Raw genomic sequence first — 16,499 nt, 5'->3', positions numbered from 1 at the left:
ATGTTTTTGGTCCAATATGGATAAAGTTAATTCAACCAACTTTCCATACTTATGAGGGAGCTCTTCTGGGCCATCGAGGTGCAAGTACAAGGAGAGGCAGCTATTGCTGTACTGGTTACCTTGCGGATAGACGCCAAAGTACCTGAAGAACAAATGAGAGGAAAATAAATAATGCGGATACATCAGAAAAATGTGATTATGACGGCTTACATGTCAAGTGCAAAATCAAATACAACCAAGTTACCAGGATGAATACATCCATTATTTTGTCAACACATTGTAATAAGCAGCTGCATATATGTAAATGAACTTGGGAGTTGTTTGGTCACATGCTTTTATATGATCCAGGAAGTCAAATACACTAAATTGTCTAATGATTCATGCATAAGATTTATACAAAGAGTTCTTAAAATAACTGAATCAGATGGGTACCAGTTTTGTCCATCAAGTTCAAATCTTGAACAAACGAATTTCACCATGCTCATTTCAAGAAAGTTATTTATCGTCACGCTGCAGGTCAATTTGATGAAATTATCTTTCTGGATGAAGAGGCTCTGAATTTTTGCAGCCTTCTGGATCGCAATTTCCTCCTTTTCAGGAAAAAGGGCATCAATTTTCAATATATCCACACCAAAGACACAGCAGTCATCAGCCAAAAAATCAGTTGAAGCCAGTAGTTCTTTAAGTGGAATCAAGCATTCCTTCTTCGAGTTTATATGCTCATCATCAAAGTTGAAGGTAGCTGCATGTAGGTGAGGGTTAAAACATAGATAAAAAGGACTTATGTAAGCGGAAAGCATAAAAATACAACCTTAAGATCATTCAGAGAGACTAGTTAATGCAACAAGCACTAAACTAAACTAAACAGTTAATTCAAATTATAGATTCGAAATTATAGATTCAAATTTAACGATGGGTTTTAGATATCTGTACTACTGTACAATCCATAGCCTTCGAATTTGAACTTGCCACCTCTTTCACTAAACTAAACAGTTCAAGAACATTACCAACTGTTGATTTATATGATGGATCTGTCTATGACTACCCTCCTTCCAGATCTCGCTCTCATCTTGCTGGATTTTTTGAATAAAAGAAAACTAAGAGAACTGGCAAGAAGGGGAGACTTAGCGCAGCGGTAAAGCTGTTGCCTTGTGACTATGAGGTCACTGTTCGAGTCCTGGAAATAGCCTCTTGCAGAAATGCTGGGAAAGGCTGCGTACTATAGACCCAAAGTGGTCAGACCCTTCCCCGGATCCTGCGCAAGCAGGGGCTACGTGCACCGGGCTGCCCCTTTAACAGAACTGGCAAACTACGATTATCCTGACATATGCCGACACATATTATACAACTGCACAGAGACATGACTGGATATAAGCTATTCACACATGAACTGAGAAACATAAACACACATTTAAGGCCTTAAGTATAGAATTATGATCTTCTACGAAGTTCATTACAGTTTGTTGTCTAACCACTTCCTAGTAAACCTGGTTTTCAAAGTGTAATAGAAATGATTAAATGATCTCTAGAGGATTAGAATTGTTAATAGTTCTTGTAAGTAGGATGTTTTCCATCCCTCGATTAAGGATGTGCATGGGACCTAGTTGAGAAAGCAACCGTGTACACTAATTATTGAGACAACAATTATTTGGGCCATGAAAGCAAATAGAGATAGTATGTACGATGTACCATAACTAATTGTTGAGACACCAATTACTTGGAGTGTACTTATTGAGACAATTTAATATTTTGCGCTATGCATTTTCATTAGGGGATACATTTTGTGTACTTCTTATAGTTACATACCCAACAAATTTTGATTTTTGTATATTTGCATTATTCAAATCGACGTGCCAACACACAAGTGTCATCATATGCGAAGCACATACAACTTACTAATTATGTTGAATGCATATAAAAAAAATTTAGGGAGTTGTGGCTACCGGCTGGAATTCGAAAGTTTGAGCTGTGCAAAAACTGAATTTATTACCTTTGGATCCCCAATGCACATGATCTGAATGATTGTATATTGACAACTCAAACACCACAGCCATCACGGAACCTGGCTCCAAGCCCAGACTTCCTCGAGTAATTCCTAGAGAAAGAGCAACACATGGTTTTCCAGAATATGGCTTGGTAAGCGGAGTCAACTGAAGGAACCTGGTAAATGAAAAAGCAAGTCAGTCGAGAGGTCATAAGTGAAAAACGAATGAAGGCTAATTTCGTCACTTCATTCATTGTATGAAATCAGTGTTTTAATTTTATTTTTCACTAACACTTCATAAAAAATGAATTTAGCAACCTAAAAAAGTGATTGATGAATGATGCCAAATTGGTACACTGTCAGCGCCCCCGATACAGCCAGTGGCGCTGAACTGACGGGACCACAAGTCAGCGGCTCGCGGGGCTCGCCGCCTGCCAAGCGGCTTCCACGGGCTCGGAGGCCCAACCCACGCAACACTGGGCCGGAGTGGACTCAGTGAGGCCCAGGGTCCTCGACAAGTACTTAAGCACCCACTGCACCTGGTTCTCGCTATCCAGTGGATCAACGAACCGGCGGCGGCAAGAACCCTAGTTCCTCTGTAACCATTTCTCATTCTGTAATCGCCACATTCTCTGTAACTCGACTCTGATCCGGGCTTGTGTATGAGAGCTAGCTAGTTGAGCGATCCATATCCCGTACCTTACACGTGGTATCAGAGCCAATCCACTTCCCTTCCTCCTCCCAACTCTGGCCGGAATCGTTGAGACACGGCGCCTGCGGCAAGCGCGATCTCAGCTTATGTCCATGGATTCGTCGATTGAGGCTTTCCTCGATCGCCTCGACAACACTCTGAAGGCCCAGAACAAGGTCATCGCCGAAATCCAAGCATCCACATCCAAGATCGACGAGCTCGTCAACTGGCGGCCCGATTTGGAGAAGCGCGTCGCCGATCTGGGTGATGCGGTGGCCGTGCTCCAACTCGCGCAGCCGGCGCCCACCAAGGAGACCGAAGGGAATCGAGCACCAGCGCCGCTCCGCGACCCACCAGCGACGACCGGTACCCACATCGGGGCCGGAATCGGCGCGGTCGATGCTCCTCAAGGGCCCGTTGGCCACGGCATCTTCAACCTACCACGGGGGCCCCTAGCGGCGTCGTTTCAGACGCCGCCCCGCCCCCGGCATCTGGTCAGTTCGACACCCTGGTGACTTCACCTTCTCCTCTTTCTCCATTTGCACACGCGAGTCAGTTGCTCTCGGGTCTGGGTCAAACCCACCCATCCATCTCGTTTCCGCAGTTCACGGGGGATAACCCTAACTTGTGGAAGACACTTTGTGAGCAGTATTTTCAGATGTTTGGAATCATTCCATCATTCTGGGTTCCTATGGCTGCCCTGAATTTTGCGGGTGCGGCATCTGTCTGGCTGCAATCCATTCAGAAAAGACTAGGGGAGTATGATTGGGACTCTTTCACTGCACTTCTGTGTACTCGCTTCAGGCGCGATCGGCATCAGACGCTGATTAGGCAGTTCTATATTGTCCGCCAAACGTCTTCAGTAGCACATTATACAGAGCAGTTTGAATTGATTATTAATCATTTGTCATCCTATTCTGATACAATTCATCCGTTCTACTTTTTGACTCGATTTGTCGAGGGACTGCGGAAGGATATACGGGCGGTGGTGCTGGTTCAGAGACCGCCTGACCTGGACACGGCCTGTGCGTTGGCCCTACTCCAGGAGGAAGTGGCCGACGGCGTGTTTGGCACCTTGCCGCGACCACCGGAGCCGGCTCCGCGCGCAGCCACGCCGCTACCTCTACCTCCTCCACCGTCATGCCTCGTTCCAGCTGCGCCAGCGACAGACCGTCGAGGCACGGACGCGGCCCGAGCGGACACGTCCAAGATCAAAGCCCTGCGAGATTATCGACGCGCTCGCGGGCTGTGCTTCAAGTGCGGCGAGCGATGGGGACAGGACCACGTGTGTCCTGCCACGGCCCAACTGCACGTAGTCGAAGAAATGCTTGAACTCTTCGGCATCGACACCAGCTCGGAGGTCGAGGGGGATGTGCAACAAGTTCATGCCATATCTCGGCCAGCCCTGGACGGTGGTGTCTCTCCCAAGGCGTTTCAGCTGTTGGCTACCATGCAAGACCAGGAAGTGCTGATTCTGGTAGATAGTGGAAGTTCTACTTCATTCATTAACCAAGCATTGGCCAAGCGCTTGTCTGGTGTGCAACAATTGCGTCAGCCCTGTCGAGTGAAGGTAGCCGATGGTGGTGAACTGCGTTGCTCGGCCTCAATCCCCAGCTGCCATTGGTCTTTGCAAGGGCTGGAGTTTGTGACCGATATGAAGATTTTGCCGTTGGGAGTGTATGATGCTATTCTTGGGATGGACTGGCTCGAACAACACAACCCGATGACGGTCGACTGGCGAAACAAACACTTGCGCATTCCCACAGCTTTGGGGCTAGCCAGCCTGTTTGGACACGAAGCGCAATCGATGCAATGTCATGTCATCAATAGCGCACAACTTCAGCAACTTCATCGCCAAGGCGCTCTGCTGCACCTCTGCTTGGTCTACCCTGTCACCGAGAAGCAAGCAACTCCTGTGCAGGAACCTCCGGAGCTACAACAGCTACTGAATTCGAGGATGTTTTTGGTGAACCCAAGGGCTTACCTCCGCGTCGAGCTTGCGATCACACCATTCCTCTCATGCCAAGGGCGCAACCCGTCAACATCAGACCTTACCGCCATAAGCCAGAGCACAAGTCTGAGATTGAGCGGCAAGTGCAAGAACTCCTGCAGTCAGGGGTGATCCAGCGCAACCACAGTACCTTTTCATCCCCGGTCATTCTAGTCAAGAAGAAAGATGGAACATGGAGGCTCTGCATGGATTATAGACATCTTAATGCCATGACACGCGTCAGTAAATTCCCAGTGCCAGTCATAGAGGAGCTGCTTGATGAGCTACACGGTGCGTAATGGTTCTCTAAATTGGACCTGCGTGCGGGCTATCACCAGATTCGGTTAGCCGAAGGGGAAGAATTCAAAACGGCCTTTCAGACGCATTCATGACATTATGAATTCAAGGTTCTCTCGTTCGGATTAGCAGGAGGGCTCGGTAACTTCAATGGAGCAATAACAGAAACGATGCATCCTCTCCTACGACACTGCGTCCTGCTGTTTTTCGATGATATTCTTGTATTCAGCAAGACCTAGGAGGATCACGTGGCGCACCTCAGACAGGTCCTCGAGCTTCTGCGTCGTGACCAATGAAAAGTCAAGAGGTCCAAATGCGAGTTTGGTCAGCAACAAGTGTCGTACCTAGGCCACGTCATCAGCAGTACAGGCGTGGCCACGTAACCAACAAAGATCAGTGCAGTAGAGGCATGGCCGAAACCAGTGGATCCGAAGGAAGTACGCAGATTCTTGGGACTTGCAGGGTATTACCGCAGATTTGTCCGAGGTTTTGGAATCATTGCACGCCCTCTCTTCAATCTCTTGAAGAAAAGGCGCACCCTTCGTCTGGACAGAGAACAGAAATCAAGCTTTTGAGCTGCTCAAGCAACAACTAGTCACGGCTCCGGTTTTGGCGCAGCCAGAATTCAGTAAAACATTCACAATCGAGACTGATGCCTGCGACAAAGGAATAGGAGCAGTTTTACAGCAAGAGGGGCACCCCATTGCGTTCATGAGTAAAAGTCTGAGTCCGCGCTACCAAGGCCTATCGACGTACGAGAAGGAGTACCTGTCTATTGTGGTGGCAGTCGACCAATGGCGACCCTATTTACAGCACAATGAATTCATTATTTTCACAGATCAGAAAAGTCCGGTTCATCTTGAAGAGCAACGATTGACTACTCCTTGGCAGCAGAGAGCCTTTACCAAGTTATTAGGCCTTCGGTACACGATCAGGTATAAGAAAGGCTCGGACAACACGGCCGCTGATGCTCTATCACGATCTCAAGCCCCAGAGCTGTTGTTTGACATCTCCACGTGCCAACCCAACTGGCTGGACGATGTAATGGCAAGCTACAATTGCAATCCGCAAGCTCAGAAACTGCTACAGCAGCTGGCTCTTCGGGAAGACCCCAAACAGTGATTCACGTTGCAGAACGGGATTTTGTATTTCCGTGGCAGGATATGGCTAGGCGGCTCGACGGCATTGCAACAACAGATAATATCAGCTTTCCATGACAACCCGGTAGGGGGGCACAGTGGGTTCCCTGCAACCTTCAGGCGCATTCGTCGTTTGTTCGCTTGGCCCAAGATGAAGGCGCACGTGTTGCAATACGTGCGTTGTTGTCAAATCTGCCAACAGTCTAAGCCAGATCGTGCAACATCTCCCGGCCTGTTGGAGCCCTTGCCCATTCCACAACAGCCGTGGGAGATGATCACAATGGACTTCATCGACGGATTGCCACAGTCTGGGAAGTTTAACTGTCTCTGGGTGGTGGTCGACAAAAGGACCAAATTCGCGCACTTCTTGCCGCTGGCGCATCCGTACACAGCATCTAAAGTGGCGCTTCTCTACATGTCCAGCATCTACCGCATCCATGGCTTTCCCAACTCCATTGTGTCTGATCGAGACCCCGTGTTTACGAGTCATTTCTGGCGTGAACTCTTCAAATACGCTGGCACGGATCTGCGGATGAGTTCTGCTAATCACCCTCAGACGGACGGGCAAACGGGGAGGGTGAATCAGTGCGTCGAGACATACCTGCGCTGCTTTGTCCATGCCTGCCCAAGACGCCGGAGCCACTGGATACCATTAGCGCAGTTCTGGTACAATTCCTCCTACCACTGAGCATTGGCATGACACCATTTAAGGCAATGTTTGGATATGAGCCACGACAGTGGGGTTTGGCGCCAATGTCAGACTGTACTGTACCCGCACTGCAGTCTTGGCTGGAAGAGAGAGCGGTGATCCAGGACCTATTGCAACAACACTTGCATTGTGCGCAGCAGCATATGAAGGCCCAGGCTGACAAACGAAAATCGCCGCGCGTCTTTGAAGTGGGCGAACTGGTATTTTTGAAACTCCAACCCTACATTCAAACATCAGTTGCGAGGAGAGCCAACCACAAACTAGCTTTCAAGTACTATGGACCATATCCAATCATCAGCAAGATCAGTGATGCAGCCTACAAACTGGATCTGCCAGTGCACTCTCAAGTGCATCCAGTGTTCCATGTGTCGCAACTCCGTCGCCGTCTCCGCCCCGGTACGCAGTCGTCCATTGATCTTCCTCAGCCTACTAACATTGCTGTCGTCCATTGGTGTCCTGGTGGAACAAGTGCTGATTCGTTGGTCTGACCCAGCGGCGTTGGCAGACAACTTGGGAAGACAAAGTGGCCCTGCAGGCTCGCTTTCCTGGAGCAGAGGCTTGGGGGCAAGCCTCGTCCCAAGGAGGAGGGGATGTCAGCGCCCCCGATACAGCCAGTGGCGCTGAACTGACGGGACCACAAGTCAGCGGCTCGCGGGGCTCGCCGCCTGCCAAGCGGCTTCCACGGGCTCGGAGGCCCAACCCACGCAACACTGGGCCGGAGTGGACTCAGTGAGGCCCAGGGTCCTCGACAAGTACTTAAGCACCCACCGTACCTGGTTCTCGCTATCCAGTGGATCAACGAACCGGCGGCGGCAAGAACCCTAGTTCCTCTGTAACCATTCCTCATTCTGTAATCGCCACATTCTCTGTAACTCGACTTTGATCCGGGCTTGTGTATGAGAGCTAGCTAGTTGAGCGATCCATATCCCGTACCTTACATACACATGCATCATTTAAAAATGAAACACATACTTATATGATACGCACCATTTGTACCCAGAGCAGAAAAAGGGAGCTGAATTGACTGAGACATCTCCCCTCTGGAGTAAGTTTGAGAAGTTATGAACCTTCCATTTGAAGCATGGATTGTGAGCATCTCCCAGCAGTGCAGGAGCTGAACTAGCTGCGATAGAGTTACCCATAGCGCTGCCCCTTCCTGTTAACTGCAAATGAAATTAACGATCATACCGCAGTGTAGACTAAAAAACATAAATAATCTCGAAAGTTTGTGCTTATCTGGATCAAATAGTAACTGAGGCATATGAAACATTAATACCATGTCATTATGCAGACTGAAGATCACAAGAAAACAGCATAGATCAAACAAAGCAACAGAGGAGGAGAGAGTTCCACCTTGGGCCCTGTTTGGTTTAGCAGACACTAGCAAGCATCTAGGGGGATTTGCACCGAAGTGACCTAAATACCAGCCGATCACCCTTAATCCCTGCTAAACCAAGCATGGCCTCAGTCCTTGTTTAGTTGTTGGGGACTAATCGACATTGGATTGGGCTAATCCCCTCTCGTCAACCAATCTCCTAGGTGTTGATCAAATATCTCCGATCCTCAAGTTCATTTGGGTGGGTACAATTTCATGTTTGAAGTGTATTTAGCACCCAAGACCAACTGCTGTAGCCACGCCAGCCGGTGATGCCCGCACCACACAAGTAATCATTAACCCATGGTCTCGCCGTACTATCATTTGTTGAACTAGCATAGTGGCCTGCACATTTTCAAGGGCTAGAATTTAATAAAGTTATGTCATATATGTAAATGTGTTAGCCTTTTTTCATGAGAACATATTTTTTTATTTGTCTAAAGAAAATTTGGAGCCAAATGTGGTAACAGTTACAAATGCAAGTCTTTCTCCAACATAGATTTGTGTTAGGATGCTCCCATGACCGACATGTACTATATAATAAGCATCAAATATGAGATAATATAGAGCATCAATATTTGATATTATCAAAGTCTTCTGCGCCTTTTTTGAACTATTTCCACCTAGTGCTGATTCTTATTTGCAACTACTTCTCTGCATCCATCTATGATGTTAAGTACATATACTCAAAAGAAACTAAAAGAACCCTGATCCTTGAAACAACGGTACAGGGTCTTATGAAAATTTTGTTAACTAACTAAAAGACAGAATTGCCTTATCAGACTTCTAAGCAACTAAAAAAAGGAAAGCATGCATGCTATATCCAAACTGTCCTGGCCTTTCAAATGCAACATATGCAAGCACGTGGAATATATGACCTGACTAAAAACAGCCATGGAGATAACCGCCATGAAAAACACTTTTCTTTAATATTTGCATTTGAGTTTAGACAAGACACAATTAATGTAATAGCTACAACGATCAATCACACCAACAGCAAACAAGCCATTGATTTCCAACTTCAACTATCACAAGTTCACGTAATGAAAGCACAAAGCAAGCATGTAAGGCATGAACAGCCTATCAGGAGAGCATCGCATGGAACAGTGAGGGGGCAAGGCATGTAAACTACAAGCAAGAGATAATTAAAGTATTTGATAGAGCAAGACTACTGGTTAGCAGTGGGAAAGAATCATGATACTGGATCCAAGTATCCATGTACAAGGAAGGTCGACAGCAGGACATGCACATGGCTAATCATGCTATTTTGATCTAACTGGTCTATAAGTTTCTCGTGGAGAAGGTAAACAGCAGCACACAATGCACCCTTATGAACAGTGAACAATAAAGTTACTCTTCACAATATATGTGAACGTGCACGCAATGAAGGAATGTGAAGTAACATCAAACAGCTGCTCTGTCTACACATAGTAAATGAATAGAGCACAGTAATTTGCCAAGAAATTATTGCAGAAACCACTTGGGGCACCTTTCACTAATGAAAATGCATTAGTCAAAGTTTATCTATGACAGTAAACTGATTAGATAAGAACTGGGCGCAGGGTATCCATTTTGTAGTGCAGAGTATGAATTTTAATACCCTAATATATTCCAACAATTTACACTGATCTAATTTTCATACAGTAGATAACGAGGACTCAAAGGATTTGGCGAGCTCTAAGGATTAGAAAGGCAACGGTTCAAAGAAATTCATGTCTGTGATTCCCATTTTCTGATCTAGTTTTGCCACAAATGAACTGACCCACATAAAATCAACCTCACACTCCAGGAGCAAATAATCTACAGATCGAATCGACCTCACACTACAGGAGGAAATAACGCAGAGATCGAATCGACCTCACACTACAGGAGCCTAGCAGGTCATACGAAGAAGGAGCAAGCCTAGGAGTAATGGACGCGTCTAGCCGGCGGCTGGGTGCCCGCTAGCGCTCCTGGGCGGTCAGCTTTTTTTGGAAACCTTCTGTCCTTTTTGTCCCGATTAGGAAACCTGTAGCATGTTGTTAATTAATCACCTTATGTATGGTTTTTTCTCACGTATGATGAATGACTGCATGTTGTTGTATTAATATTCCTCACGTTCATCTGTGCATTAATTTTTGGTTTTCAAAATTATAGAAGACATATCTTCTAAACCGCATGTCGAAATTTAGATCTGTTTTCACTTTTGAAACCCTCGCGACGTGCTCTTCAAAAATAGATCCCACATGGGGATGTTTCGACGAACTAGTCTTCCTGCCAACTAAACATCAATGTGTGTGCAAGTAGACTACATTGCCGCACTAACTGAGCATATGTGTGTGCCAATAGTCCTGCCAACAAAATATCAATGTGTGTGTAACTAGACTACATTGCCACGCAACTGAGGGTCTCTTTGATTCAAAGGATCTTCATAGGATTTTTAAAGAATTGGAATCCTTAGGAATTCCTACGTTGGTCGTTTGATTCGTAGGATTGAATCATGTAGGATTTTTCCCTAATGATTTATTTGTACTACATTTCATAGAAATTTTAACATCCATTCCAACCTCTTGGAAGAAATCCTTTGCTTTTCCCATGACACAATCAAACAAACTCATAGGGATACAATGGACATGCCATTTCAATCCTACATTTTTTCTATTCCCGTGCTTTTGCAATCCTATGAATCAAAGAGGCCCTGAGCATATGTGTATGCAACTAGTGTCCTTCCAACTAAATATCAATGTGTGTGCAACTAGACTAGATTGACGCACCAACAGAGCATATGTGTATGCAACTAGTGTCCTGTCAACTAAACATCAATGTGTGTGCAACTAGACTAGATTAACGCGCCAACTGAGCATATGTGTGTGCAACTAGTCTTCCTGCCAACTAAGCATCAATGTGTGTGCAACTAGACTATATTACAAGAGGAGGCTGCACATCAACTTTCGTCGAGGCAATAGACTAGTTGCACATCAAAGTTGTCGTGGTTGCTAGGTTGCAACCTCATACGAAGGTGCAGCTCCAAACATTAGTTTTGGAAAAAAGTTGTACGCTGTAGTACTAAAGTTGCACAATACAGTACTAAAGTTGCATAAATATATCATCAAAGTTGGCATCAAAAATATTTCGTTGAAACATACTCATATGGGATCTAGTTTCAAAGGTCTCGTCACGACGAACCCAACAATGAAGACGGATCTGAATTCCGACACGTGGTTTAAAAAATATGACTTTTTTTAAAATTGAAGAACCGGAATAAATAGACGTGAATCTGCTTTGTTGTCCATTGGATATAATAAATATGACTGCATTTAATGATCAATCACATGCACTAGAAGACAAAACCTACGCATGCATGTGTGTGCAGAGCCGGCCGCTCGTTCTTTTCGTTTATTGCGCGTGCACTCTAAAGGTTTTAGGAGGAGTAATAAGCCAGGTCACTTCCAGTTCCAGGTGAGCGACTGCACGGGGAAGAGAGGAAATAGCCTGAGCGGAGGCTGCAGGTCGTTGCGGACGCCGGAGGGGGAGGGCAGAGCCGCAGGGGTCGGGATGTGGGAAGGGCGGAGAGGAGGACAAGTAGAAGTACCTGAGAGAAGGCAGTCGGGTAGTCCGACTTGTAGCCGGCAGAACCGATATTCCCCGTCGCCTCGCTCCTAGGGTTTCTTCCGCCGCCATCAGCCTCGCCGATCCCAAACACATACTGAGTGAGATTGTCGGGAATATATATGTGCGGGGATGCACGCATCCTGGGCCCGGCCCAATCCAGATTTCGGTAGGCTTTTCTCTTTTCTCTCTTTTTTTTCATTTTTTGTCCAGATTTTTCTTTCATTTTTTGTTTTCTTTTGTTTTCTTTTTTCCTCGATTTATTCTTTTCTTGATTTGATAACACGCGTTATTCATTGAGCGGCCGCGCTGGAGCCGACGGATGCAACTAGAGCAAGCGACCGTCATTCGATGACGTTTATGAAAATCCGTGTGTCGAGAAGTCTAGTAGACATGAGCTTTTCCCTCCTTTTTTCAATTGGCTTCGTTTTTTTTGCCATACTAGGAAACATGTCCATGCATTGCAACGGAAAAAATATAATCAATCAACATATACAACATCAGGTTATGTGGTTTCCTTATTAATAAATTCAATGGAGTCCACTTAACATTGCTTAAGCTTGACTTTCAAATTAGGAAAAAGCTTCTGTTCAACCCACGGATCGGTGCGTTCCATCCGCCTCCTTATACGCAGGCCACGTGTCCTCTGAGCCCCACGCCATACCTTCTTATCTCCAGAAAGGTCCACTGCATCACATCTTATCTTCTCGCTCTACTCGTTCATCTTCGTCGTTGGATCTCGAGTGCCTGCCATGCTCTGCCGCCGCCCCAACGGTGAGAAGCCCCGCCCACCTCCTCTTCTTCTTCATCTCCTCCTCTTCCTCTCTCCTCCCTCTCCTCTAACCTCGCAGCCCCTCCCCAACCAGTCAGCCATGCCGATAACCAGGTCTCCGTCAGCCATGCCCCTCCTCTTCTTCTCCTGCCTTCATCCTGCCCAAGTTCCTCCTCCGCCGCATCTCAAACAAGATCTCGAGCCGCGTCTGCCATCCTCGGAGCACCAGCATCCGCGTCCGTCGTCGTCCCGCTGCTCGGGGAGCACCGGCATGGACAGCCATGGCTGCCGCCTCCTCGAGCTCAGTTTTCCTGCAACAAGTTTTCCACAACAACGGTGCTTCTACAAACCCAGCAGCCACGGAGTGGCGGCGCTACTGCTCTGTTGCACTCGGCGGCGATGTGCTTGACGCATCCAACATGGTAGTTATTTCTGCAACGCAGCCGTTGTTTCGGGAATTGTTTCTGCAACCCAGTCGTTGTTTCAGGAATTGTTTCTGCAATCTCCAAATTTTTGCAACATGGTAGTTGTTTCTGCAACGCAGTCGTTGTTTCAGGAATTGTTTCTGCAACGCGACCGATGTTTTTGCAACTGGTTTGTTGTTTCAGGAATTAATGTGTCGGGAAGGCGGCGCGCGCGTGCAAGGAGCTAGATCGGACGGCTCGCGCGTGGAGATCTGACGGCTGTCGAGGTGGTGGATGTTTACTAGACATCTACCGGCGGACGCGTAGCGGCTCCCTTCAAATTAATAATCATCAAACTTATGTTATGTCAAGCAGATCTAAAGTAACACTAACGATCACATCCTAAGTGGTCCTCAAAATTTAAGAGTGCTCAAAATTCAAGAGTGAACATCTACGCTCATGGTCATTGGTGTGTGGTATTTTTTCAGTAAATTAACATGCCTTTACCAAAAGATGCCAATCATCCATGTGACTGTCTCGGCACCAGTAGCTAGATCTCCGGTTTACTAAACGTAGTAGTGAACAACAGTTTATTTCTACAAGTAAAAGAACAACATCAGAATGGTTTTGATTGACTCCGGTGAAATGAACAACATGATGAAGTAGTTTAGCTATGTTCCCGGCTGGATAGCAATGGTGAGAAGAATCATTAGCCGAAACAATGGAAGAGGAATCCACAAAACATGGATGTATCCACCACAAAATCTAAGGAAGTCGAAGAAAAGTGGGGCGTGGATAAGGTGCTCGTGGCTGTCACCATGTCACAACAACGGCATGTGTTGGAGCAGATCGACCTCAGAGCAGGATTCCCGACGACGTGCAAGAGCACATCGGCCAGAACAGGCAACGATGAGCAGACCCTCATCCTCGCCGTCAACCGAGGCGGGGCGATCAACACGGGATCAACCTCGATAGCGATGGAGATGAGGCGATAGCCAGCAGGCCCTCGTTCTCGCCGTCAGCCTACGGCTCAGGCCGTAGGTGCGCCAGGCCGTCGGAACAACAGTCGTCCTAGCAGTACATCTCGCGCTTGCATCGGAGCGTCATCATGTCGCCCAAAGATGTTGAGCGCGGTCATGGTGTCTACGCTCAGCGCCACCATCGAGTTGTCGCATGATGTAGTCCTCTTGCGCCCGGCGCCGTGTTGCTTGGAGCTCGGGACTATGTATGAAGTGATACAAAGAGACGCAGGCAGTCGGCTGGCCTTTCTGTCCCATCATGTTACACTGGATGGGCTTCTGTGGGCTGCTCCAATGTTGTGCTGCGTTGGCTAGGCTTCTATATAGTAGAGGGCGGTCGCCGCTGGATGAATAAGACTCCAAGGAGGCTGCCACACCTCAGTCTGTTGGGGTGGATGAACTGGACCCTCTCAAGGCTGGATAAACAGTAGTCGGTGGAAGTTGGAGGAAGTCGACGATGGATGAACAGTAGCTGCTGATAGGGCTAGACACGAGCCGAGCCGAGCCGAGCTTGATCCGAGCCTGCCTTTGACTCGCCATGAACGAGCTAAGCTCGGCTCGGCTCGCTAGTTGAACGAGCCTGCTTTTAGAGGCTCGGCTCGTCTTGCATCTAGCTCGGTTCAGACCGAGCGGCTCGTGGATGCACTGCTGTATGTGTGCGCGCCGATGCAGTGTACCAGTGCTGCAGTGGATGCGTGCGTGAGTAAGCTACTGCTAGTGCATGCGTGAAGTGTGCGTGCTAGCCGTCGGTGTGAGTGCGTGCGCGCCGGACGGAGCCATGGAAGTTATACCTGCTTGTGCTTGGGGCGGAGGACACTAGGGACTGCGGCGAGCTTGGCCATGAACCTCGGGAGCGACGAATGGCGGTGTCCGACGCGGCACCGAACGGGCGCGTCTGCCGGCGGTGCCGAGAGAGAGAGATCCGTCCAACATCGGGCATGGCGAGGAGGACAACGACTTCGTCAGGTCATGGCGAGAGCGGCGGCACGGCGGGGGAAGTCAGGGGTGCCGGCATCTCGTGCACGCACTCGCTAGGGTTAGCCAGGGGTGCTTCGTAGTGGGCTTGGGCTGTTCCGTAGGCTGCTTAGTGTATACACCGGGCTGCAAATTTTCTAAAAAAACACTGGGCCGCGAAACGGGCCACCGTGCTGGACTGAGCGGAAACCGGCTCGGCTCGGTCGCTGAACGAGTCGAATATTCACAGCTCGGCTCGGCCTATTTCCATGTCGGGCCGAGCTGAGTCGGGCCGAGCTGGAGCGAGTTTCGGACCGAGCTAAAAAGCTCGCTCGAGCGTCCAGCCCTAGCTGCTGAGGCTGGAGAAAGTCGACGGTGGATGAATAGTATCTCGTGGAGTCCCGTTTTGCGGTACACCACACCCCTCCCGATGAACACAACCCCGTTTCGACCGTAGGCGCTCGAAGGGAAGTTCATTTCTTCTATTTTGCGGTACGCCACACTCATCCCGATGAACAGGACCCCGTTTTGACCATAGGCGGTTGGCGAGAAGCATGTTTCCTTCATTTTGCGGTATTCCACCCCTCCCAATGAATAGCACCCCATTTGGACCATAGACAGTCAAACAGAAGGCTGTTTCCTCCGTTTTGTGGTCCATCAGACCTTGAATCGATCAACAAGACGTCATTTTAGCTGTTCCGTCCAAGCCGGTTGGCTCCCGGTGAACAGGATGCATTTCAACCCAGTCGTTTGGCTCCCGATGAACACGACGTGGTTTCCTCCGTTCTGACCCAGCCGGTTGGCTACCCATGAACAAGACGTCGTCGTTGTACGCATTCGAGACCACTTCCGTATGTACATATGTGGCCGTACTTTCTACGGTATGGATGTACGTATGTGTACATGATTTAGATGGGACTGCATGTCATGCTACGTCGGGGGCTCTACCATGACACGTGGCATTCCTTACTCATCCACGGTTCAAATCGTGAAGAGAGACCGATTGACCAATATGTACATACACATTTGGGACTAGACAGATAACGCTATATACGCTTATACGTCGTGGGTCCCAACTACCAGGGGGGAATAAGGAGGCAGTTCCTTCAGTTCGAAGATATGGTGGTGGATCCCAGCTATCAGGGGGAGGAATCGTTTTCCCCCTAATAAGGAGGCACTTCCTTGTGTGCGAACATGTCGCTGGTGGGTCCCATCTGTCAGGGGAACTGTTTTTTCGTGAAATATAGAGGCACTTATGGTGGGTCCCAGCTGTCAGGTGGAGGGATCATTATTTTACGCGTAATAAGGAAGTCATTCCTTGCGTGCGGCCATAGACCCAGCTTTCAGCCTCTCCACGTAACATCCTCTTCCGATGGATGTTGTTTATTGACCATGTTGACCACGCTGCACCGAGAGTACCAAGGAAGTGGACGAAGGCGAGGCCTTGGAAGGAAATGACCCGGAGCCGGGGAAGACTTGGCAGTGGTTTTCCACAAGGAGGGGAGTACGAGGATTTACTGGTCCGACTACAGTGTGAGGTTGCCATCGCCGGAGAACAACATGAGGTGTGGGTGAGT

General features: G+C 48.1%; 1 protein-coding gene across 1 annotated transcript; it reads right to left on the bottom strand.

The window, feature by feature from the left end:
- Positions 1–335: 335 nt before the first annotated feature.
- LOC123129485 (uncharacterized) lies at positions 336–11,915 on the bottom strand. Its single transcript, XM_044549633.1, has 4 exons — positions 11,757–11,915; positions 7,798–7,973; positions 1,991–2,160; positions 336–742 (listed from the first exon to the last, which is right to left on the bottom strand). Exons 1-4 carry the CDS (start codon positions 11,913–11,915, stop codon positions 336–338), a joined length of 912 nt encoding a protein of 303 aa, XP_044405568.1.
- Positions 11,916–16,499: the final 4,584 nt, after the last annotated feature.

This window comes from Triticum aestivum, chromosome 6A (assembly GCF_018294505.1).
Source record: "Triticum aestivum cultivar Chinese Spring chromosome 6A, IWGSC CS RefSeq v2.1, whole genome shotgun sequence".
Taxonomy (NCBI): Eukaryota; Viridiplantae; Streptophyta; class Magnoliopsida; order Poales; family Poaceae; genus Triticum; species Triticum aestivum.
Note: the sequence above shows the minus strand (reverse complement) of the source record. Positions and strands in the feature narration are given on the sequence as shown.

Bases quoted from the DNA above. Each gene is read 5' to 3' on its own strand.
- LOC123129485 (XM_044549633.1), bottom strand. From the start codon at position 11,915: ATGCGTGCATCCCCGCACATATATATTCCCGACAATCTCACTCAGTAT. The intron at 7,974-11,756 runs GTACTTCTACTT...TTTCATTTGCAG, and splicing joins ACCCGACTGCCTTCTCTCAG to TTAACAGGAAGGGGCAGCGC. The intron at 2,161-7,797 runs GTGCGTATCATA...TTCATTTACCAG, and splicing joins TTCTGCTCTGGGTACAAATG to GTTCCTTCAGTTGACTCCGC.